The sequence below is a fragment of the Molothrus aeneus genome, chromosome 19, assembly GCF_037042795.1.
Source record: "Molothrus aeneus isolate 106 chromosome 19, BPBGC_Maene_1.0, whole genome shotgun sequence".
In the NCBI taxonomy this organism is placed as follows: domain Eukaryota; kingdom Metazoa; phylum Chordata; class Aves; order Passeriformes; family Icteridae; genus Molothrus; species Molothrus aeneus.
The window spans coordinates 217,615-238,314 of record NC_089664.1 but is presented as its reverse complement, the minus strand read 5'-3'; the positions used below and the strand labels follow the sequence as shown (position 1 = coordinate 238,314).

Sequence of the window (20,700 nt, the reverse complement as noted above, 5' to 3'; positions counted from 1 at the left end):
CCTGGATGCTGGGATTGCTGGATAGAGAGGGTGCAGGCAGGTGCCTCGAAGTTATTGCTGTAGTCAGAGATCCTGTTCTGGGTTATCTCACAACTCGTGTGACTAATTTAGGGATGTGCCACCTCTTTCTCCCACCAGGGCTGTGGGAGAGGGAGGTAGAGGTGGGATAGTGCTGTGACAGAGCTCCCACTGTCTCGCTGGGACTCCCACCTGTATCTTGTCCCTTGTTCCTGTGTGTGCTGACCCCCCACCAGCTGGCAGAGCTGATGGGCAAATGGAGGAGTCCTAGAAAAAAGCACCAAATTAGGTTGTTTTTTTAAAACTATTGTCTAAATTTTCCTTTTGGGGCCAAGAGGAACCTGCCAGCCAGATACCATGCTCCTGACTGCACTGCTGCTGTGGCTTGGTGGCAGACTTGGGGTTGGGTGCTACCCTTACCCTTGGGGTGGCTGAGCTGGGCTGGGTGTCTGGCCCAGCTTCCTGGGAGCCCAGGCAGGTGTGTGAGCAGCTGTGCCAGAGGGCTGATGTCCCTCTCCCTCCCAGAGCAAGAAGCAGAGGGGGAAGCAGAGGATCGTGACCTGGCAGGTCAGGGAAGCTTCAAGCTGGAAGGCTCGTGGCTGAAGCTGCGCCAGTTCCATGGGCTGATCGTCAAACGCTTCCACTGCGCCAAGCGCAACACCAAGGCCCTCTTCTCGCAGATCCTGCTGCCCGCCTTTTTCGTCTGCGTGGCCATGACTGTGGCGCTCTCTGTGCCCGAAATAGGTGCATGCAAGCCACCTACCTACCTGCATGCTGGGCAACCTGTTCTGCCTCTTCCAGTGTGGCCACTGGCTGCAGGAGGACAAGGCCAGCACAGTCTCCCTGTGTGCAGTGGTGCTGTGGGTATGAGCAGGTTCCTGTCCTTGTCCCCACAGGTGACCTGCCACCCCTCATCCTCTCGCCATCCCAATACCACAACTACACTCAGCCCAAGGGTAACTTCATTCCTTACGCCAACGAGGAGCGGCGTGAGTACCGGTGAGAGCTGCCACTGCTAGTGACCAGCACCCTGTGCCCAAGGCCCATCCATGGGACTGTAAGGGGGGCAAGTGGGGAGGGCAGCCCACAGGAGGCCTGGTGCCAGGGCTGGCTCAGGCGTGGAGCAGAGCCTGGCTGGTGCCATGTCCCCTGATAGAAAACAATCTCTGTCCTGGCCAGGGTGTCTCTGGGAGATGTGTGAGCCCTGACACTGTGACTAGCAGCTCAGCCATGCCAGGCATAGGCTGTGTGTGCCCATGATCAGTGCCAAGGCCTCAGGGAGGTCCCAGAAGAAGATGGCCATGGTGCTGAGATCTGTGTTTCCTACTCCTTGCTCCTGCAGCATTAGGCTGTCTCCCGATGCCAGCCCTCAGCAGCTTGTGAACACTTTCCATCTGCCTTCCGGTGTGGGGGCCACCTGCGTGCTCAAGACACCCTTTAACAACACACTGGACCAACCCATGCAGACCCTCAACCTCAATAGCAATGAGTCCAAAATGCTGGCAGCCAAGTACTTCGATGCCATGTGCATCGACTCCTTCACCCAGGGCCTTCCACTTTCCAACTTTGTGCCACCACCTCCATCCCCGGCTCCCTCTGACTACCCCATGTCAGTGGATGAGGACCTGCTCCATGCCTGGAACTCCACAACCTTCTCCACTCTTAAAGGTATTACCTATGCTGGGTGCTCTTGTGTCTGGGATTTGTCTCCAGCAGGGGGACAATGCCTCTCCTCACAGAAGTGGCTCCAGGGACCTCTGGGAGTACCTGTTAGTCTGGCCTGGCCACACAGCAGAGCTCTGTTGGGCAGAACTTGTGGCTTTGACCCTGGAACACTGTCCTCATTGAGCCCCAGCCATGCCAGTAGAGCCCCTTGGATGGTGACGCTGTCACAAAGTCCCATGGCCAGCCTTGCATCAGCTTTGCTGGATGTGGTCCCCAGCCCTTTCTTTCTCCAGCCATGCCTCATGGCCCATCTCTGAATCTCTGTCCCCCCAAAGCTTTTTGCACATTCATCTCTTGGTCACCAGGACCCTGCCTGCCCAACCACCCCACCCTCATGCTGTCCCCAGCAGCTGGGGCAGGCAGGAGCCTGGCTGTGAGCCACCCCTTCTGCTCCTCAGGGACCGTGACCTCAGCCCCTGCCCTGCCCCACATCATCCATGAGCCCATCAAGTGCACGTGCTCCATGCAGGGGACTGGCTTCTCCTGCCCTAGTGGCGTGGGGGGCCATCCCCCACAGATGAAGGTGGTGACAGGGGACATCCTGACAGACATCACAGGGCGCAACGTCTCTGAGTATCTCCTCTACACCTCGGACCGCTTCCGGCTGCACAGGCAAGAGGGGAGGCCGGGAGGGTCTGTCCTGCACCACAGAGTAGGGATAAGAACCAGGGGTCTGGTGACACCTGCCCCAGGGTGCTGGCTGGATTCAGCAACATGCTCAAGCATGGTTCCACCCCTGGAGGTGGGGGGCAGGCAGTTTCAGCTTCCTCAGCAGTGCCTTGTCCCACAGGTATGGGGCACTCACATTTGGAAATGTCCAGAAATCCATCCCGGCCTCCTTCGGAGCCAGGGCTCCGGCCACAGTGCGCAAGATTGCTGTGCGGAGAACGGCCCAGGTGGGACAGCACTGCACCTCAGGGCAGGGCAGATAGGTGGGGAGGAAAGGGGGCAGCAGGAACCCCTGGGACTGCTCTTCTGCATCTCCCCAAGTGCTTTGGGAGGCTCCAGCCACAGGGGAGTGGTTAGCAGGTCTGGCCCAGCACAGTCAGCAATGGCCTATTCTCCCTACAGCCTTGAGCACAGGGTGCCTGCCCTGTGGGTGGCTGTCCATCCCATTGTACCCTTCTCTCCCAGTATATGTTTGGGCCCAGCTCTCTTGCCATGTCCCACTGTTCCTCTCTCCTCCTCCAGGTCTTCTACAACAACAAGGGCTACCACAGTATGCCCACTTACCTCAATGCCCTCAACAACGCCATCCTGAGAGCCAACCTGCCCAAGAGCAAGGGCAACCCTGCTGCCTATGGTAAGGATTTGCAGGTGCTTGAGGGCAGGAGCATGTCAGGAACAGCATTAGGGTCCAACCAGGCTCCAAAGTGCAGTGTCCATCTTGGGCCAAGCCGGCTAGTGTCCAGCTGGAACAGGGGTTCACACACGTCAGCTCTGAGATATGAAAGCTGGGACAAGCTCTTTGCCAGGCCTGGGCTGGACTGTCCCAAAGTGCTGCCTGGAAGTGCCTGGGCTTGTGACATGTCTAGGGGTGCTCTTCAGTGAGGGAAGGGCTTGGCACTGAGGTGCTGAGTTGCTTCAGAGAGCCCAGCTCCTCTTGAGCTTCAGGTTGTGGAAGCCCATCCTGCTCAGAGCCAGGACCAGGCAGGCTGGGGACAGGGCTCTGTGTCCCAAGCCAGTTTTCATGCTTCCATGTTTCTTCTTGGTCGTTGTTGCAGGCATCACAGTCACGAATCACCCCATGAACAAAACGAGTGCCAGCCTGTCCCTGGATTATCTGTAGGTCCAAGGGGAGGGTCTGAGGGAGGGTGGCTGTCCCATGGGAGGTAGGGGGCTTTTTACTGGTGGTTGCATGGGAAGATGGAGGCTTCTGCTTCACAGGCTGCATGGTGGGGAGGGACAGGGTGGCTGTGATGTGGGGGTCCCTGTGCCATGCCCTAATCTGTGCACAGTGACTGTCCCACACCAGGGTGGGTGGCCCTTCCCAGGCAACTGAGGGTGATGGAGTCCATGTTCTCCTTGCTCCCCATCCAGCCTGCAAGGCACAGATGTGGTGATTGCCATCTTCATCATTGTGGCCATGTCCTTCGTCCCAGCCAGCTTTGTGGTATTCCTGGTGGCTGAAAAGGCCACCAAGGCCAAACACCTGCAGTTTGTGAGTGGCTGTGACCCTGTCATCTACTGGTTGGCCAACTACATGTGGGACATGGTAAGCAGGACACGAGGCCCCACTGGCCTAGCCTCCGGGGCTGTGCCAGGGAGTGGGCAGTCACAGATGTTTCTGTCTTCTCCAGCTAAACTACCTGGTGCCCGCCACATGCTGCATCATCATCCTGTTCGTGTTTGATCTCCCAGCATATACCTCTCCCACCAACTTCCCCGCTGTCCTGTCCCTCTTCCTGCTCTATGGGTATGTTGCTCAGAGGGAGGTAGTCAGGAGGCACCAGGGATGCCTCCAAAGTCTTATGGGGTGGTGGTTTTAAACTAAAAGATTGCCATTTAGACCAGATATTAAGAAGAAATTTTTCATAATTGGGGCAGTGAGGCCTTGGCACAGATTGCCCAGAGAAGCTATGGCTGCCCCATTCATGGAAATGTTCAAGGCCAGGTTGGACAGCTTGGAGCACTAGTGGAAGGTGTCCCTGCCCGTGGCCGGGGACTGGATTAGATGTCCTTGAAAGTTCCTTTCCAGTCCAAACCATTCTGTGATATTCTGCAGCCCCCCCATAGCTGGTTGGAGTGCAGTGGCTGTGAGGGCTGGCGTGGGAGAGCCTGGGAACAGCAGGATGGAGATGGGCAGTGCCAAGGCTGGGGGCCCCTCTGCTGCCATAGTGACGTGTGCTGCTTCTTCTCACCTCCCCAGCTGGTCCATCACCCCTATCATGTACCCAGCCTCCTTCTGGTTTGAGGTGCCCAGCTCTGCTTACGTCTTCCTCATCGTCATCAATCTCTTCATTGGCATCACAGCCACTGTCGCCACGTTTCTGCTGCAGCTCTTTGAGCACGACAAGGTACGGCATTCACAGCTCTGCTGAGGGCCACCAGGAAGGGAGATGCTGCCATTCTGTTTGTGAGGCAGCTCAGGCCAGGAGGGACCTCAGGAGGTTTCTGTTTCCAGCAGGATCAGCCATGAGACCTGACTGGGCTGGATCTTGGGGATCCTGCTCCTACCACTCACTTGGGGTTGGTGGATGGTTGTGTTCTCTCTGCTGTCCCCACAGGACCTGAAGGTGGTGAACAGCTACCTGAAGAGCTGTTTCCTCGTGTTCCCTAACTACAACCTGGGCCATGGCCTGATGGAGATGGCCTACAATGAATACATCAATGAGTACTATGCCAAGATTGGTATGGCCTCTTATTCTCTCCTTCCCTTGTGCCAGGGCATGTGGAGCTGGAGGGGACCATGATGCCAGCACATCCCCTCTGCCTGCCCCATGGGGGTGTCCCAAGGCCCAGAGCAACCTGGACCAAAAAGCCAAGGGGGTGGATTAGATGGGGCACAGAAGAAGACACAGCTGAGGGTCAGCTGTGGCATGGTGCCAGCATTTCTGAAAGTGGTTCCTTGGGTCATCCCAAATAGCAGCCCCGTGGGGAGAAGACGGTGTGAGCCCTGACAGAGGTGTGTGGTTCTGCTGCTGCTGCACACTGCCTGTGGTGGGCCATGGCGAGGCTGTGCTGGATCTTAGTGGCAGCATAGTGTAGCTGTGGTGGGCCATGGTGGGTCTGTGCTGTAACAGGAGGGATGGAGGCTGCAGGGACTCTCCATAGAGACAGGGTTTCTTTGGGTCTGCACTACCCAACCAACATAAGCCTTTTGCCACTTACAGCTTCATCCTAGCCTCAGAAGCTCCCCTGCTCTCTGTTTTTTGAGCAGCTTCTGTACATAATCCAGGTGCTGCTGGCATTGTGAGGGACAGTTTTGGGTCAGGGTTTGACAAATCCCTCTGATTTCACTCTCAGCTGGGTTGACTCATCCTAATGAGGTTGAAAACTTGCCAGATGATTTCCACAGCACCCATGCTCTGAGAGGGCATTGTGTTATGGTGAGCCCAGGCAGCTGTGGTGGGTGAGCATGGGAGCAATGTCATTGTCATAGGTCAACTCAGGAGGGACAAGCAAGCTGTCTCCATGGGAAGGTGTCCCCAGCTGCTCTATGCTCTTCCTCCTATTCAGGGCAGTTTGATAAAATGAAATCACCCTTCGAATGGGACATCGTGACACGGGGGCTTGTTGCCATGACAATTGAAGGCTTTGTTGGCTTCTTCATCACCATCATGTGCCAGTACAATTTCTTCCGGAAGCCCCAGTGAGTGTGGCACAGGGCAGGGATGTTGGGGTAAAGATTTGCCGTTGGGACACTTCAGCTTCAGGCTGCCTTTCTGGCAGTGTTGAGTGGGAGCTGCCTGGTCCTGTCATGGCTGCAGCTCCTGGTCCCACATTCCCCCCTGCCTCTGCTCCCTCCCACAGGCGCCTGCCCGTCTCCACCAAACCCATTGAGGATGACATTGACGTGGCCAATGAGAGGCACCGGGTCCTGCGTGGTGATGCCGACAATGACATGCTGAAGATTGAGAACCTGACGAAGGTGGGGGCTGCATCAGGCTGCAAGGAGACTCCAGGGACCAGCCCAGCCCAGGGATGTGGGTGGGGCAGTGGGTCCAGATGGCTTCTGGTGTGCTGAGTCCCCTTCCCTGCCAGGTGTACAAGTCCCGCAAGATTGGGCGCATCCTGGCTGTGGACCGGCTGTGTGTGGGTGTGCGCCCTGGGGAGTGCTTTGGGCTGCTGGGTGTCAATGGTGCAGGCAAGACCACAACATTCAAGATGCTGACTGGGGATGAGAGCACCACAGGTGGAGAAGCCTTCATTAACGGACACAGGTAAGGGGGGCCTGGGGGCTGCCTGCTTTCCTGGGGATGGGATGGGGTCTGCTCGGAGAGCTCCCAGGATAAAGCAGCATGAGTGAGCTTGTGTGTCCCAGTGGGACTCGGCAGCCTTGTGTCCTCCTGGGTGACCATCTACCTGGGATGTGGGTCAAGAGACACTGGCCCTGTGCTGAGGCTGCCCAGTGGGGTTTTACCTGGGGGAAGATGCTCCAGTGTAAAGGCATGTGAAAGGGGACTTTCAGCAGCAGTCCTCACAAAAAGAATTCTTTCTTCCCACAAGTGCTCAATCCTCTCCCACAGCATCCTGAAGGAGCTCCTGCAGGTCCAGCAGAGCTTGGGCTACTGCCCCCAGTTCGACGCGCTCTTTGATGAGCTGACAGCCCAGGAGCACCTGGAGCTCTACACCCGCCTGCGTGGCATCCCCTGGAAGGATGAGGAGCGGGTAGGGCTCTGGGCAAGCAGTTGGCAGCATCCAAGGGCTGGTGCTGTGCCACAGGGATGGCATCTCACTGGACAGCAGTGGCAGCCTGAGCCAGTGCTGCTGCTCTCGTGGTAGTGCCACCCTAGCAGTGTGCCCACATGGGCTGCCAGGGCCAGGCACATGCACTTGCAGGTCCCCACCAGTGCTCATGGCTGTGCCAGGGGCTGCCATGGGGCTTCCCTGATTGGCACTTGGCTAGTAGTCCCCTTAGCAGCTGATGTGCCAACCCCTGCCTGTTCTGCCAGCCCTGTGGCCTTGGCAGGATGACAGCAGTCCCCCATGCCTTGCAGGTGGTCAAGTGGGCACTGAAGAAGCTGGAGTTGACCAAGTACGCAGACAAGCCTGCCAGCACCTACAGCGGGGGCAACAAGAGGAAGCTATCCACAGCCATTGCGCTCATTGGATACCCAGCCTTCATCTTCTTGGTGCGCCCTGAGGGTAGAAAAATTACTCCAGGTGGGAGGTACCCACCCCCTGCTTCACCACACGCCATGCATCTCCTGGAGTGTGGGATGGTGGCCTGAGCTGGACTCAGGACAGGAAGGGAGTGGTAGGGTCCGTCCCAAGGCTGGCATGTCTGAGGGTGCTGTCTGTCCCCCAGGATGAACCAACCACAGGGATGGACCCCAAGGCACGACGCTTCCTCTGGAATCTCATCCTGGATGTCATCAAAACGGGTCGCTCCGTGGTGCTCACGTCTCACAGGTCCAGAGGGGTTTTGTGCCCATGATGCCTCCAAGCACCTGGGGTGCTGTGTGGGAGGGAGAGGGCTCCCCAGCAATTGGCTCCCCAGTCCCTGGCATGAGGAGCAAGGGGAGCCTGGGACACCCTCTGTTGCCTTCTCTCATCCCTGGGAGTGGGGCCGCTGCACTTGGGTGATGGCCTGGGAGGCCCAGCTCTCCACCTACCCCCACCATAGCCCTGGCACTGTTCTCCGATGCCCTCCTCTGAACCCTCCCTTGTCACCCCAGCATGGAGGAGTGCGAGGCCCTCTGCACCCGCCTGGCCATCATGGTGAATGGGCGGCTCAAGTGTCTTGGCAGCATTCAGCACCTGAAGAACAGGTAAGAGCCTGGCAAGAGCTCAGAATGCCTGCATGGGGCCCAGCAGCCTGTGTGTGCCACTGGGCAGGAAGGGGCTGGATCCCCATGGTTGGGTGACAGTGTGGCATCTGTGACAAGATACCAGCCCTCTGTGTGGGTGCTGCTTTAGAGGTGGACAGGAACGGGGTCACTGAAGTGCCCTGCCACTGGCCTGGTGTCCAGTAGTGGCTGCCTGAGAGCATCGTCCCCTTCCATAGGGTCATGGGGGAGCAGATGAGGGGACAGGTCCTCATTCGGTGCCTTGTTCCTGTGCAGGTTTGGTGATGGCTACATGATCACAGTGCGCACCAAGTCCAGCCTCAATGTCAAGGAGGTGGTGAGGTTCTTCAACCGTAACTTCCCTGAGGCTGTCCTCAAGGTGAGCTGCCCATGGTGGCCATGCTGTCCCCTGCCAGCCCCCACTTCAGGGCACAAGCAGCCTTCATCCTCCATCGGGTGATGGGAGGGAGTCGGGGAGTGAGGGCTCAGTGTCCCCTCTGTGATCACCTCCCAGGAGCGTCATCACACCAAGGCCCAGTACCAGCTGAAGTCAGACCAGATCTCACTGGCACAGGTCTTCAGCAAGATGGAGCAGGTGGTGGATGTGCTGGGCATTGAAGACTACTCTGTCAGCCAAACCACACTGGACAATGTAAGACTGGGGACAGCATGGGCAGCTGGATGCTTGTCCCCAGGGAGTGCCAAAGTGCCAGGCAGGATTTGCCTTTGGGGCAGGGGTTGGAGCTAGACGGGGGAGCATGGTGGCAGCCACCACACAGCAGGATGCCCTGGGTCCTGACCTGGCAAGCATGGGATGGGGGTGCTTTCCAATACCTGAGTCTCCTGCCCCTTCCTCCTCAGGTGTTTGTGAATTTTGCCAAGAAGCAAAGTGACAACCTGGAGCAGCAGGAGACCAGCCCCAGCTGTGTCCTGCAGTCACCCCTGGAGCGTGTGCTGAGCCTGCTGCGCCCCCGCACCGCCCCCACTGAGCTGCGGGCCCTTGTGGTGGAGGAGCAGGAGGACCTGGAGACTGATGACGAAGGCCTCATCAGCTTTGAGGAGGAGAGGGTAAGAGGTTGTCCCCAGATCTGGGTGTTCCTGGTCCCACCTGCGTCTGTATCACAGGCCCTGGGACTCAGTGCTGTGACACCACACACAAAGGTGACAAAATGGAGTGGCTGGGCCTGGGAGGGGTGGGGGCTCTCTGCTCTGCCGCCTGTGCCAGACTCTGGCCCCAGATGCCCTGGGTATGCTGGCTAAATGGGCAGCCCCTGAGCCCTGCCTGTCTCCCTGCTCAGGCTCAGCTCTCTTTCAACACGGACACGCTGTGCTGAGTCCCCGGGGATAACCATGTTGTCAAGCCACCAAACCCTTTTGGCCTCTCCCCTCCCTTTGCCCCGTGGAGTGGAGTTGCCACAGCTGGAGCCACATGCCAGGGAGGACTCAGTGGGTACAGCAATGCCTGGATGGACCTCGGAAGCCACCACTGGGGTGGCTATTTCCCCCTTCAGCTCTGGAGCAGCATCACCGCATGGTGCTGGGGGCATGGTCCTCAACATGCCATGGATGGAGACTCTGAAGGAAAGGACATGGCTTGCTGCCAGCACTGCCAGCCCCACTCACGTTGGGGCAGACACACAGGCCTGTGAGCAGTGCCTTTGGACACTCATGTTGCACTCACTCTGGGGACCTTTGGCTGTGGGTACCTCCCCAGGCCTGGCCCCATGGAGCTAGAAGAAGGATGGCTGCATCCACATCCCCCCTGGCTGATGCTGCCCTGGGCACCACTGGGCAGGTGCTCTGGTCCTTCACCTATAACCGATTTCTGTCACCAGCAGGATGTCACTGGGAGTCTTGGCCTCACTGGTACATCCTGCCCACCCTGGGGTCTGTTTTGCCCTGGCCCTGCCTGGCCTTGGGCACTGGCTTCGTCCCCAGGCAGCAGTGCTGTTGCAGAGGCACGTGGCAGCGTAGAGGGGTATTTCACAGGGTATTTCACATGCTGGCACCAGCTGTTTCTCCCCTCTGCCCCTAATCATGTCGCTCACCCTCAAGTCTCTGATCCTGCCTCCTGCCTGCCCTCACCACTTGCTTCCTCTATCACAGGGCATTGCTGCAGCTCTGCCACCTTTCTGCTGTGTCCCTTTCCACTTCGCTTTTTTCCTGACACTTGTTCCTCAGTGTCCAACCCTGTACAGGAACCAGCTGCACTAGGTTCTTATTGTTGGGTCACTGGTGGTACTGGGAGAGGGGTCACAGCACCCCAGCTTGGCTTTGGAAGCTGGTGGTGGAGTGGCCTTAAGGTACGAGGTCAGGACAGTCCGGGTGGGTGCCAGCAGCCTGGCAGTGGTGCCTGGGGTGGTGGGGAGGGAAGGAGGGACTGCAGTAGTGGGACTGGCAGTGTCACTGGCCAGCAGTGGGCACCCCCTTAGTCAGCAGTGCTCCTCCTTTTTGCAGAGGGTCCTGCTGCCTTGTCACCCACAGGGACCATGGCTGGCACCTGCAGCTCTCAACAAGTTGCAGCTGTGCCCAGAGGTGGGCCTGTGATGCTGATCCACCCCCCCCGCTGGGTGCCACAGTCTTTGGCAATCCCTCAGGGTGGCTATGCACCTTCCTGGGGAGCAGCCATGGTCCGTCTGCCCTGTGTGCTCCAATGCCCTTTCTGCCTTCCTGGCACAGGCTTGGCTGGAGGCCCTGAGCAGCACCAGGCACCTCAGCTGGCTGCTATGGGAGGTGGAGGTGGAGAGATGCTGGCTCTGGCCCCGCTTGGGCACAGGAGCAGGGCCTGACCTCAACTGTCCCCATGCCCCCTGGTCCTATCAGGCCCATATACCACCTGCTATGGATTGTGATACAATATACAGTATTTTCAATAGGGGGAAAACTGGGAGAAGAAGCTCTATTTTCAGATTTTTGAGACCATTTTTTTAAATGGCATATGGGAAACTGGCTGGATCTGGGATGGGTTGGAGGGCACAGGGGTGCAGCCCCTATCATTGCCCCCTGCTTTGCCCCTGCTCCTATGCTGGCCACACTCTGCCTTCCCCAGGGGATGCTGGGGGACAAGCCAGCTCAAAGTTTGCTGTTTGCCATCAGGGAGAGGGGATAGTGTCATCTCTGAGTCCCCCCAGCTGTCACCTTGGTGGCACCCTGGAGCACCCCAGAGTGGGCAGTGCTGTTGTGCTCTGGGCTTTATCCTTGCCCCATACCTGCCACACTACGGTCTTGTTCCAGGTTCCAGAAGGGCACTGGCACCCCAGTCACAGTGTCTTCCCTGTCCACCCAGTCTTCCCCCTGCCACCATGCCATCATTTGCATGGCTTCTGAGGGTCAGTGGAGGTGCCCACACAGCCTGGGTGGCCACAGTGGCCTACCTGCCATGGGCTTAGTGCTGCCCAGGCACAGTCGCTGTGCTAGAGTCAGTCCAAGGGTGGAGCGGGAAGGTAGCACCCCAGGGCAGGGGTGGCTGCTGCCTTAACACTGTTCACTTCATTGAGTTTGGCCCCGCTTCCAGCCTTGCCTCCCTCTCCACGTCCTTGGCCACCAGCCGCAGGCATGGCGCCAGTGCCATGCTCAGCCGCGGGTGTGGGGCCCCTGGGGGTGGGGACATCTTGGAGTTGCCTGTATATTGCTACCAAACAAAAAGAAGAGGAAATGTGAAAATAATGACCGTTTTAAATAAAAAATAATAACTGAATCCATTGAGGCTGTGTAGTTGGGCATGGAGGGAATGGCAGGGCTGGGTACCTGGGAGGGCCTGGGCTGAGGAGGAGAGTGGCAGTGCCCAGGGTGGGGGTTCAGGATCCTGCTAGGGACAGCGTGTGCTGGGGCACAACACAGGTCTGTGCCCAGTGCTTGTTGTCATCCAAGCAGTGGGGTGGTTGGGGGTACAGGCAGGAGTGGCAGCAGCTGGCAATGCCACCAGCTGCATTATCAGCCTGGGGTTGGCAGCAGCCACGGTGGCAGGGCCCCACAGCAGGGCGTCCTGTCTGTGCCACAGAGCCAGGCGTGGGTGGGAGCGGGTGCACCCTGAGGAGGAATGTGGGCTGGGAGGGGCCGTGGTTTCAGCTGTGGCACTGAGTACAGCAGTGCAGCAGCAGCCACCGCTCAGCATGGCCGAAAAACCCCAAATCCAGCTCTTCATCAAGGTGAGGGGGGTCCTCAGGTCAGTGCCCCAGGTCACTGGTAGCTCTGGCAACCAACTCTGGCAGCGCTGTGGTGGGGTGGCTGGGCTGCCCCTGTCCACTGCAGTGCCCAGATGTGGGGCACTGGGCAGGCAGGGGGGCAGATAGCGGGCAGTGGGTCAGGCACTGGATAGGCAATGGGGCTGACAACAGACAGTGGGGCAGGAAGGGGACAGCAGGCATGTGGGGGGATAGGCAGCAGAACAGGCAGAAGGCAGCTCGGGCTCTTCTCCAGGGCACACTGCTTGCTGCTTCCTGCCCTGGAGGCACAGGGGCTGTGGGGGCTAAACCTGGGGAGGTTGGACCAGGTTCCCCCTGAAAACAGTGAAAACAGGGCCTAGCAGGCCAGCACCACAGCATCTGCCTGCACCTGCCAGGCCCTTCCCAGCCACCTGGCTAGGGCAGTCTGTCTGGCTGTGCAGGCCAGGACAGAACTCACATGGGATTGTGGCCGGGGTTGACAGGGCCACCAGCAGTATCTCTGTCACCTTCCTCTGGCACATCTTTGCTGCTGGACTGTCCTCTGCTACTGCCACCCCTGCTGCCACACTTGCTCTCAAGCCCTTGTCCCACTGACACTGTGAGGCTGCCGCAGCCTGGAGGTCCTTGTCCCCAGAGGGTGCCAGGGCCAGCACTTGCTGTGCCATGTGGCTGCTCTGGGGTGTGGCACTGAGGCTCTGGGAGCAGGCAGGGGCCAGGAGCTGGCGCCTTGCCAGGCATAGCAGGTGCCATGGACAGCAGCACAGCTTGCCAGGCTGGGCTGGGGCATGTGCCCTATCATCTTCACCCTGTACCCTCTGGGACGGACCCCACTGAGACCATGCCAGGGTGAAAGCGCAGCTGAGCTCTCCTTCTGTGCCCACAGGCAAGTGAGGATGGGGAGAGCGTAGGGCACTGCCCCTTCTGCCAGCGGCTCTTCATGGTGCTGCTGCTCAAAGGGGTGCCCTTCACCCTCACCACTGTGGACGTGAAGAGGTGAGTGGTGGCCCCCTCCCAAGGGGTGCCAGCCTTGGGGCCAGGATCATGTGCAGGGTGGGAGGTTGGTGGGTCCCCAACACTTTGGGAAGGGATGTGAAGGGTGGGGCACTATGGGATGCATGGAGCTTTTTGTACCTCCCCAGGTGACCACTGGTGCTTGGGGGAGGTTGGCAGGTATTTCCTTGGCCACACACTGAGGCAGGAGGGGCCTGAGGGCACCACCTTGTGCACCAGCCCACCAGAACTCCCTTTGCTTGGGACATGTGCACAGTATGAACACACACACACACAGTGCCCGGCAGAACGCTGGACATGCCAGGCATCAGTGGCTTACCCATCTCCCACAGGGCACTGGATGTTCTGAAGGACTTCGCTCCAGGTGCCCAGCTGCCTGTCCTCCTCTACAACGGCGAGCCCAAGACCGACACCATCACCATTGAGGAGTTCCTGGAGGACCAGCTGAGCCCCCCCATGTCAGTGGCTGGTGCTGCCTTGAGAGGAGGAAGGGGCCCCCCTAGAGAAGGGCAGGACAAGCTGAGGGATGAGGGGGCTGACAGCACATGAGCCTGTCAGCCTCTGGTACCTGCCTCAGCTGTGCCCATATCCCCGCAGGTGCCCCAGTCTGGTCCCACAATACCCGGAGTCAAGCCTGGCTGGGAACGACATTTTCCACAAATTCTCTGCCTTCATCAAGAACCCGGTACCTGCCCAGGACGAGGGTGAGGAGCGGGTGGGGGAGCACCCCATGCAACCTCGCGGGTGCCACACCCCAAAGCTTAGCCTGGTCACACTGAGCTTTCCCAGTCCCCCCACCGAGTCCACAGTCAGGTCTGTCCAGGCACTGCCCTCTCTACATGGGCCAGTGTGGCTATGCCAGGTCTCTGTGGGAGGGCAGAGGCAGGTGCCACCCTGAGCCGGGTGGGAAGAGGCTGACAGGTTCTGCCTGGACACCTGGGCTGGGCTGGGCTGGCAGGAGGCCACAGCAGAGCAGGGCTGTACTGTGACCTGGCCACCCTCCCTGCAGCACTGCAGCGGAGCCTGCTGCGGGCCTTGCTGAAGCTGGATGAGTACCTGAGTGCCCCTCTGGAGCACGAGCTGGCCCAGGACCCCCACCTCCGGGTCTCCCAGCGCCATTTCCTTGATGGAGACCACCTCACACTGGCTGACTGCAACCTGCTGCCAAAGCTCAACATTGTTCAGGTAAGCCACGGGCATCCCAGCACCATGCCCTTCTCCTTTCCCTGACATCCCTATGCCCTCACTTTCCTCTTGGTACCTACAGCAAGCCCCTGCTCCTTTCCCAGTTGCTCTCAGTTCTGTGCCCCCCAGCATTCCTCTCCCTAGGAGCCCTGCCCAGCACCATGCCCTCCCACAGATCCCACTCCTTTCTGCATCCCAACTGCCAGCCCTCCACTGTGCAGTGCCATGAATGTCCCTGGCTCCCTGCCACCCTTCCCAGCTGGTGCCTGCCCTGGTGGTAGAGGCCTCCTTGGCACAGTGTCAGGCAAGTCTCCCCCGTTTGTACCCACAGGTTGTGTGCCAGCACTACCGCCGCTTTGGGATCCCCAAGGACTTGCAGGGCGTGTGGCGGTACCTCAACAATGCCAGTGAAACCAAGGAGTTCAAATACACCTGCCCCAATAGCCAGGAGATTATACAGGCCTATCGTTCCGTGGTCCGGGCACCGCAGTGAGCCGGGCACGTGCCCTGGTGGGTGCTAGGCCAAGGCTGGGGTCAGGCAGGAGGTCAGCACCCACCCTGCCCCTGCCTGCAGGGGCTCAGGAGAGCTCTGCCACTCGCACCCAAATTTCCTCCGCTGGCACACAGGTGCTGGCAGCAATCTGCAGTGCACTCAGCCCCTCTTGTGCCACTCACCCTTCCTCACAACCAGGACAAGCTCTGTGGCCCTTCGAGCATCAGGATGAGGGCAAAGGGGCACGGCCACAGGCACCATCGGTGCCATAGCTGTGCCCAGCTGAGGGCAGGGTCAGAGTTGGGGACAACAAGCTGCCCTGCAGCCACTTGCACAGGCAGGCAGACTGTGTCACCCACCTGGGCAGCAGGCACCACAGGGTGCCCTCACACCTGCACCAGGTAAGAGGATCTGGCACAGCCATAGAGACCTATGAAGGGAGCTGCCGGGGGGGGGATAGCATAGGCAATGGACACAGGTCAGTTCCCCCCAAAACTCACTACTAGGAAGCTCTCAACAGACTTGGGGGTTGTGAAGCAGGGAAAGCACAAGCTAAGCTTCAGAGTTCCTGGAAATCAATAAAAGCTTTGCAAGTAAGACCAGTGTGAGTCTAGAGTGACCACCCCAGCAGCTCCTCCCTCACAAGGCTTTGTACTGACATCCTCATCCTTTGCCAGTGCCCAGCAAGGCAGAGCCCACCCTCCCAGCTCTCCAGAGGGGTTGACCAAGTTCTAACCACACACCTGTCAGCCCACTTGCAAAAAGCTGTCAGGGAAGGGAACTTTTCTGAGGCCCAGACATCTGGGTTCAGCTGAAACAGGCCCAAGGCTTCCTGAGAAAGGGAGAGGCAGAATGGACAGACGCACCCAGAGAGAGTAGCTGGCTAAAAACACCTTTACTGGCAAGAAGCAAAGCACAGGTGATCTTTCCATTCCATGGTATCAAAGCTCCATCCAAACTCCACCAGTTCATGGTGAGGTCAGGAGCTGGTCCCTGCCAGCAGGGAAGAGCTGCAGGGGATAAACCCACCATGCTGGTGTCCCCTCTGCTCCATCTGTTCCCCCAAAAGGGGAAAGCTGAGGGTTGGCTGCCAGGTACTGCTGCCTCTGTTGTCTCCCTGGGTTGAGGAGCTCAGTAGGTCCGGAACAACAGGGACACCTCCTCACTCAGACACAGTGGTCCATAGGGCTGTCATCAGGGCACAGGACAGCACCCATCAGGAGTCCTCGAAATTCACTCCAGATGGCACCTTCTTGCTGGAAGGAGATGGAGGAAACATCAGTCACAAGCCCCAAGCCCTGCTGCCACATAACTTCGGAGCAGAGCCCACAGGGTGCCCAGTGAGCAGCACCCAGCCCCAGCACTGACCTTTTGAAACCAGGGTTAATGAGAGACTCCCCCGGTACCTTCCTTTTGCCTGGCAAAGCTGAGCCAGAAGCCTTACTCTTCCTGGGGCTGGGGTCTGCCTCGGTCAGGAACAGGCAGGACACAGATTACAGGTTACCCAGGAGCTCTGGCTGCCCTGCCAGTCCCTCCACGGCTAGGGGGAGCCTCCAGGAGCCCAGCCTGGCAGGACCAGCAGCCACAGAGGGCAAGGGCCAGGCTTGGCCTTCTCTCCCACAAGGAGGCATGGATCCACACAGCCTCCAGTCTGGAAGCACAGGAAAGCCTGCCCTTCTTCTGAGGCTGGCAATGCCCAGCCTTTGACCTGAGCATTCCAGACACCCTGAGAGCCACCACACTAAACCCTGCCCCTGCTCTGCCTGGAAGAGCACCAGGACAACAGGTGGCTGCCAGCAGCCAGAGCTGAGGACACTCAAGAGTGTCCTGGAAAGCACATGGATACAGGAGCAGCAACCTCCAGGAGGGAGAAGACAAAAGACTGCAGGAGCAGGGCAGGTGCCCCTAGCAGTGCCTACCTGGCAGAAAGAGCTGCTGGCTCCGGGCAGCGTTCTTCTCAGGACTGCAGGAAGATGCTAACGTCTCCACTGCTACTGAGACAGGAGCCAGAGCCGAAGCTTGTGACAACGCCTCCTTATTCCACATGCAGCACCTTCAAGCCTCCCTCAGTGAGCTCCCTCCACAGCCAAACTGAGCCCCATTCTCCTCTCAGCACTTCCAGCCAGACTGATGCTGCTCCAAAATCTTTCCACCCCTCAGACAAAGATATCTATAAGGCGACTCTGACATTCAGGATGCTAGTGTGGTGCTGCCATGAGAACAAGGGCTGTGTTTCCACACAGAGACATAGCACTGTGTCCTCCCGGCCCAGCCCCAACAGGGAAGTGACGGGCAGCAGCTCTTCTGCTGGTCTACTGGGACCGGTGAGAAGAAACCACCTGGGGTGAAGCCCTCTCCTAGTGCGGCTGAACTGGGGCACCTAGGGCACTTTAGGTCGGGGTGACGATCCCATGAAGGTGGCAGGAGCTGCTAGCCCTCCCCTCTTCTAAACCCACCACGGACCTTCCAGGCGCCTCTCCAGGCTCTCGATGCAGCCGGCCATGCCGAAGACCAGCGCCTGCAGCTGGCTGCGCGCCTCGGCGGCGGGCAGCTGGGCGAGGGCCAGGGCCGGGCACTGCGGCTCCTCCGGCAGCCGCAGTGTGGCCGAACCCGGGCCCAGGCTCAGCGCGGCGGCTCCGTGATCCAGGGCGGCCCTGCGGGGAGTGGGGGTAAGGAGAGCAGGAGAGAGAGGGGCTCCGGGCGAGGTGGGGCCTAGGGTGGGGGGAGCCCGGGGAGAGAGGGTGCCCGTAGCGAGGGAGGTCCCAGGGCGGCGGCACCCACCTGAGCATCGCGCCGTGCTCCTCCGGCGGGCACCGCTGCAGAGGGAGAGGAGGAGGAGAGCGCGTCCAACACGGCTTAGCCTGGGTCCAGATCCATCCCTGCCCCTCCGGCACCCCGGTCTCAGTCCCGGGCTCTCCCGCCTCCCCCTGTTCCCCCCGGTACATACAAAGCCGAGCGCCGGGCAGTCACCGAGCTCCCCGGCCCAGACCTCCATCGCGTCGGTCACACTGCGGGAGGAAGCAGCTCAGGCCAGGGCTGCTCGACCCCCGCCCGCCCCCCACCTGCTCCTTCTCCCGCCCAGCTCTCACTAGACGGCGCCGTCGGGTCCGCAGTAGCAGAGGAACCGGCCTGTCCCGGTTCGGAGCACATGAAAGGGCCCCTCCGGTTCCGCCATGGCCGCGGCGGAAGGGGCGGGTGGCAGGGGCGGGTCCTGCCCCGGGCCGGGCCCGGCACCCTAGCCATGGTGAACCTGGGCGTGCGGCGGGTGGAGGACGATGTGGCTGCCAAGCACCCGGTGCGCCCCGCGGGGGACGGGCTGGGGGGCCTGGGGGTGCGGGGGGTGCCGGGACTGAGGGGTCCGGGTGGGCCTCCGGCCCTCGCGCTGATGCCTCCCCGCAGGCGCTGCAGCAGTACGCGGCTTGCCAGTCTCACGCCTTCATGAAGGGCATCGGCACCTTCTTGGCAGGTACGGGCCGGTCCAGCCACCCGGCATCCCCCGGGCTGTCCTTGGCCGCTCCGCGGGGGCAGTGGGGACGTCCCGGCCGTGTCCGGTAACCCCGGCCTCGGTCTTGGCAGGCAGCGGGGCCGCCTTCGCGGTGCAGAATATGGCGCGGCAGAAGCTGCCATACAGCCTGCAGTGGAGCCTGCTGTTGGCTGCCGGTAAGTACCCAGCCCGAGCGGTACAGAGTGGTGTTTGCCACTGTTATGGGGGCTCGTCTCTGGCTCCAGCCACCTCCCAGTGCCCCGGTCCCCAGGGCTCAGGAGGGTTCGTGGCAGCGGGTGCTGCTGGCACTCCCAGGAGCATCTCGGCCTCCCCAGCTGCAGGGTCCCTCGGAAGCTACGTGGTAACCAGAGCTGAGACGCAGAAATGCTCCAACTTCTGGATTTACCTGGAGACAGGCAAGTCCCTACAAGAGTTCGCCGTGACTGGTGGGGTGTCTCAACCCGCAGGTACAGTCATATCTTCCTACTGCTTTGCCTGAGCTTGTTGTGCCTGGTTCTTCCCTGATGCAATAATTACTCTGCTGGTGACCGTGTCATTGCCAAAATCTCATTATATAAGTCCCACACTGGCACCCCGCAGCCAAGGGGTGGGAGCAGGAGCACCCATGGTGGGTGGAGCTCCTTACCTAGTTTCATGCCTCCCCTGTCCCTCTGTGCACCAGGCACAGTGGGTTCCTGAGCAGGGCTGGTGATGTGGGCTGGGTGCACTCGCTGCTGCCTTCTGTCCTGCCTGCTTTGGGTATTCACAAAAGCCAGCACAAAAGGCTCATTTGCTGGGAGCGGAAGGAGAAGGTAAGGGATGGAGAGAGCAACCGAGGTGTGGAGGGATTTGCTGCCCAGTAGGGTGGGCAGAATTGGAGGGGCATCAAGACAGCAGCTGCTGGACAATTCTCATTGGTGCTCGCTGCTTTCTCCCATACATACCTTGAGCTTCCAAAGCTAGGCCAACTTGAAGAGGCTTTACGTGCTTCACCAAGGCTCTGTGGTTCTTTGCCCACGCTTCGCAAACCCATCAGGGTAGTTGGAGGTCCAGGGAACTTGTACTTTCTTGTTGCAGAAAACCTCCCTAGTGCAGAAGACAGGGATGGCGCTGCAACACTGGTGAGGAGGAACAGATACGGTGACGTGGTGGAGTAGCCAGCAGCGCATAGCCTGCCGTGCCTGTGTCCCACTTCACCCCTTCCTGTCTGCCCAACCTGACACTGCCCATGCTGCCTGTGAGGGTGGTGGGCTTGGTGACACTTCTGGAAAGCTCTGAGGACTTGATCCTGCCAGAGACAGCATGGTGGAGGCACCTCAGGGATTGCTGCCTGCCCCATGGCCTCTGCACATTGCGCTCGGGGTACAATAAAAGTTGAGAGCCGAATGCACTTGTTGTGGATGAGGTGAAGGGCAGAGCAGGTGGTGAATGTCAGCCTGAGGCAAGCTCTGGTCCCTCTGTGGTGATGGCAGTCACAGTCAGTACTTGGATTGCTCTGAGACTGCAGGTGCAGACCGGTCTGGTCTGAGTTGTGAGGGTAGAGCTGTTGCTGTGTCATCTTTCCTGAGCCCAGCCAGTCCCCATGTCCCTTCCACCACAGCAGCAAGGCTTTTCATACCTACCTGAACAGGCCTGAGCTAAGTCCCACAGCTGGGTGGCCTCTGGGGTGTCCCCTTCCCCTGCAACAGAGCTGACCATGTGCCCACGGCCCCTCTCTGCAGTGCTCACCTGTCACTGGCTAGTCCCAGGTTGCCCATCCAGATCCATAACTGCTCGGCAAGGTAATGGTACTGTCTCGAATCCCATGCACACAGTGGGGCATGTGGGGTTTTTCCATGTCAGACTCCAAGTCTTGACTAGGTCAATTGTCTGCTTTTGGTGGACGTCCAGCTCTGATTCAGCTGCAGCTGAATTTCTTAGAGGAGGAAACTCAGCCTGAATTCTGGGAGCTGCCCAGGTTCTTAGAGCAGTGTTTCAGCTTCAGGAACCAGTAGTGCCTTCTCCATATGAGATACATAGACAGGCCCTGAACATCACCACAGGAGGGAGTCCCTGTGCTGAGGAGATGAGCTTGGGGAGGAAGCTGGGCTTGGAGGTTCACAGCATCCTCTCAACTGGAATCAGGTTTGCCCTGTGCAGAGAGATGGGGAGCAGCCAGTGGAAGAG

At 59.5% G+C, this 20,700-nt stretch overlaps 4 protein-coding genes across 13 annotated transcripts in view; 3 read left to right on the top strand and 1 right to left on the bottom strand.

The window, feature by feature from the left end:
• Positions 1-11,892, top strand: part of ABCA2 (ATP binding cassette subfamily A member 2) — a 34,395-nt gene extending 22,503 nt beyond the window's left edge. Inside the window, exons 28-49 of the mRNA XM_066563194.1 lie at positions 544-762; positions 915-1,017; positions 1,361-1,686; positions 2,142-2,355; positions 2,534-2,639; positions 2,935-3,046; positions 3,468-3,528; positions 3,784-3,958; positions 4,044-4,159; positions 4,613-4,760; positions 4,971-5,094; positions 5,923-6,055; positions 6,217-6,334; positions 6,448-6,626; positions 6,933-7,074; positions 7,404-7,538; positions 7,715-7,818; positions 8,085-8,177; positions 8,472-8,574; positions 8,710-8,847; positions 9,057-9,263; positions 9,494-11,892. Coding sequence (XP_066419291.1) covers positions 544-762; positions 915-1,017; positions 1,361-1,686; positions 2,142-2,355; positions 2,534-2,639; positions 2,935-3,046; positions 3,468-3,528; positions 3,784-3,958; positions 4,044-4,159; positions 4,613-4,760; positions 4,971-5,094; positions 5,923-6,055; positions 6,217-6,334; positions 6,448-6,626; positions 6,933-7,074; positions 7,404-7,538; positions 7,715-7,818; positions 8,085-8,177; positions 8,472-8,574; positions 8,710-8,847; positions 9,057-9,263; positions 9,494-9,529 — 3,092 coding nt within the window. The 3' untranslated portion in view covers positions 9,530-11,892. The remainder of the gene's footprint in view (positions 1-543; positions 763-914; positions 1,018-1,360; positions 1,687-2,141; positions 2,356-2,533; positions 2,640-2,934; positions 3,047-3,467; positions 3,529-3,783; positions 3,959-4,043; positions 4,160-4,612; positions 4,761-4,970; positions 5,095-5,922; positions 6,056-6,216; positions 6,335-6,447; positions 6,627-6,932; positions 7,075-7,403; positions 7,539-7,714; positions 7,819-8,084; positions 8,178-8,471; positions 8,575-8,709; positions 8,848-9,056; positions 9,264-9,493) is intronic.
• A 406-nt stretch (positions 11,893-12,298) lies between these two features.
• On the top strand, positions 12,299-15,550 carry CLIC3 (chloride intracellular channel 3). The gene is made up of 6 exons (XM_066563002.1): positions 12,299-12,343; positions 13,245-13,354; positions 13,705-13,830; positions 13,970-14,076; positions 14,382-14,557; positions 14,889-15,550. The coding sequence occupies exons 1-6, from the start codon at positions 12,308-12,310 to the stop codon at positions 15,048-15,050; spliced, it is 717 nt and encodes a 238-aa protein (XP_066419099.1). The 5' UTR covers positions 12,299-12,307; the 3' UTR covers positions 15,051-15,550.
• Positions 15,551-15,926: 376 nt separating this feature from the next.
• Positions 15,927-18,237, bottom strand: PAXX (PAXX non-homologous end joining factor). Of its 4 annotated transcripts, XM_066563133.1 has the most exons (7): positions 18,140-18,237; positions 17,998-18,058; positions 17,832-17,866; positions 17,514-17,704; positions 16,970-17,041; positions 16,419-16,512; positions 15,927-16,306 (listed from the first exon to the last, which is right to left on the bottom strand). In XM_066563133.1, the coding sequence occupies exons 1-7, from the start codon at positions 18,223-18,225 to the stop codon at positions 16,267-16,269; spliced, it is 579 nt and encodes a 192-aa protein (XP_066419230.1). In that variant the 5' UTR covers positions 18,226-18,237; the 3' UTR covers positions 15,927-16,266. The 4 variants fall into 4 exon arrangements, with proteins under 4 accessions (XP_066419230.1, XP_066419232.1, XP_066419231.1 ...); XM_066563135.1 differs by lacking the exon at positions 16,419-16,512; XM_066563134.1 differs by lacking the exon at positions 16,970-17,041.
• On the top strand, positions 18,107-19,920 carry TMEM141 (transmembrane protein 141). 7 transcript variants are annotated; one of them, XM_066563141.1, is made up of 5 exons: positions 18,107-18,345; positions 18,450-18,516; positions 18,627-18,710; positions 18,876-18,950; positions 19,612-19,920. In XM_066563141.1, the coding sequence occupies exons 1-5, from the start codon at positions 18,199-18,201 to the stop codon at positions 19,689-19,691; spliced, it is 453 nt and encodes a 150-aa protein (XP_066419238.1). In that variant the 5' UTR covers positions 18,107-18,198; the 3' UTR covers positions 19,692-19,920. The 7 variants fall into 7 exon arrangements, with proteins under 7 accessions (XP_066419238.1, XP_066419241.1, XP_066419236.1 ...); XM_066563139.1 differs by having other exon boundaries at positions 18,119-18,345; positions 18,870-18,950; XM_066563138.1 differs by having other exon boundaries at positions 18,187-18,345; positions 18,876-19,001.
• Positions 19,921-20,700: the final 780 nt, after the last annotated feature.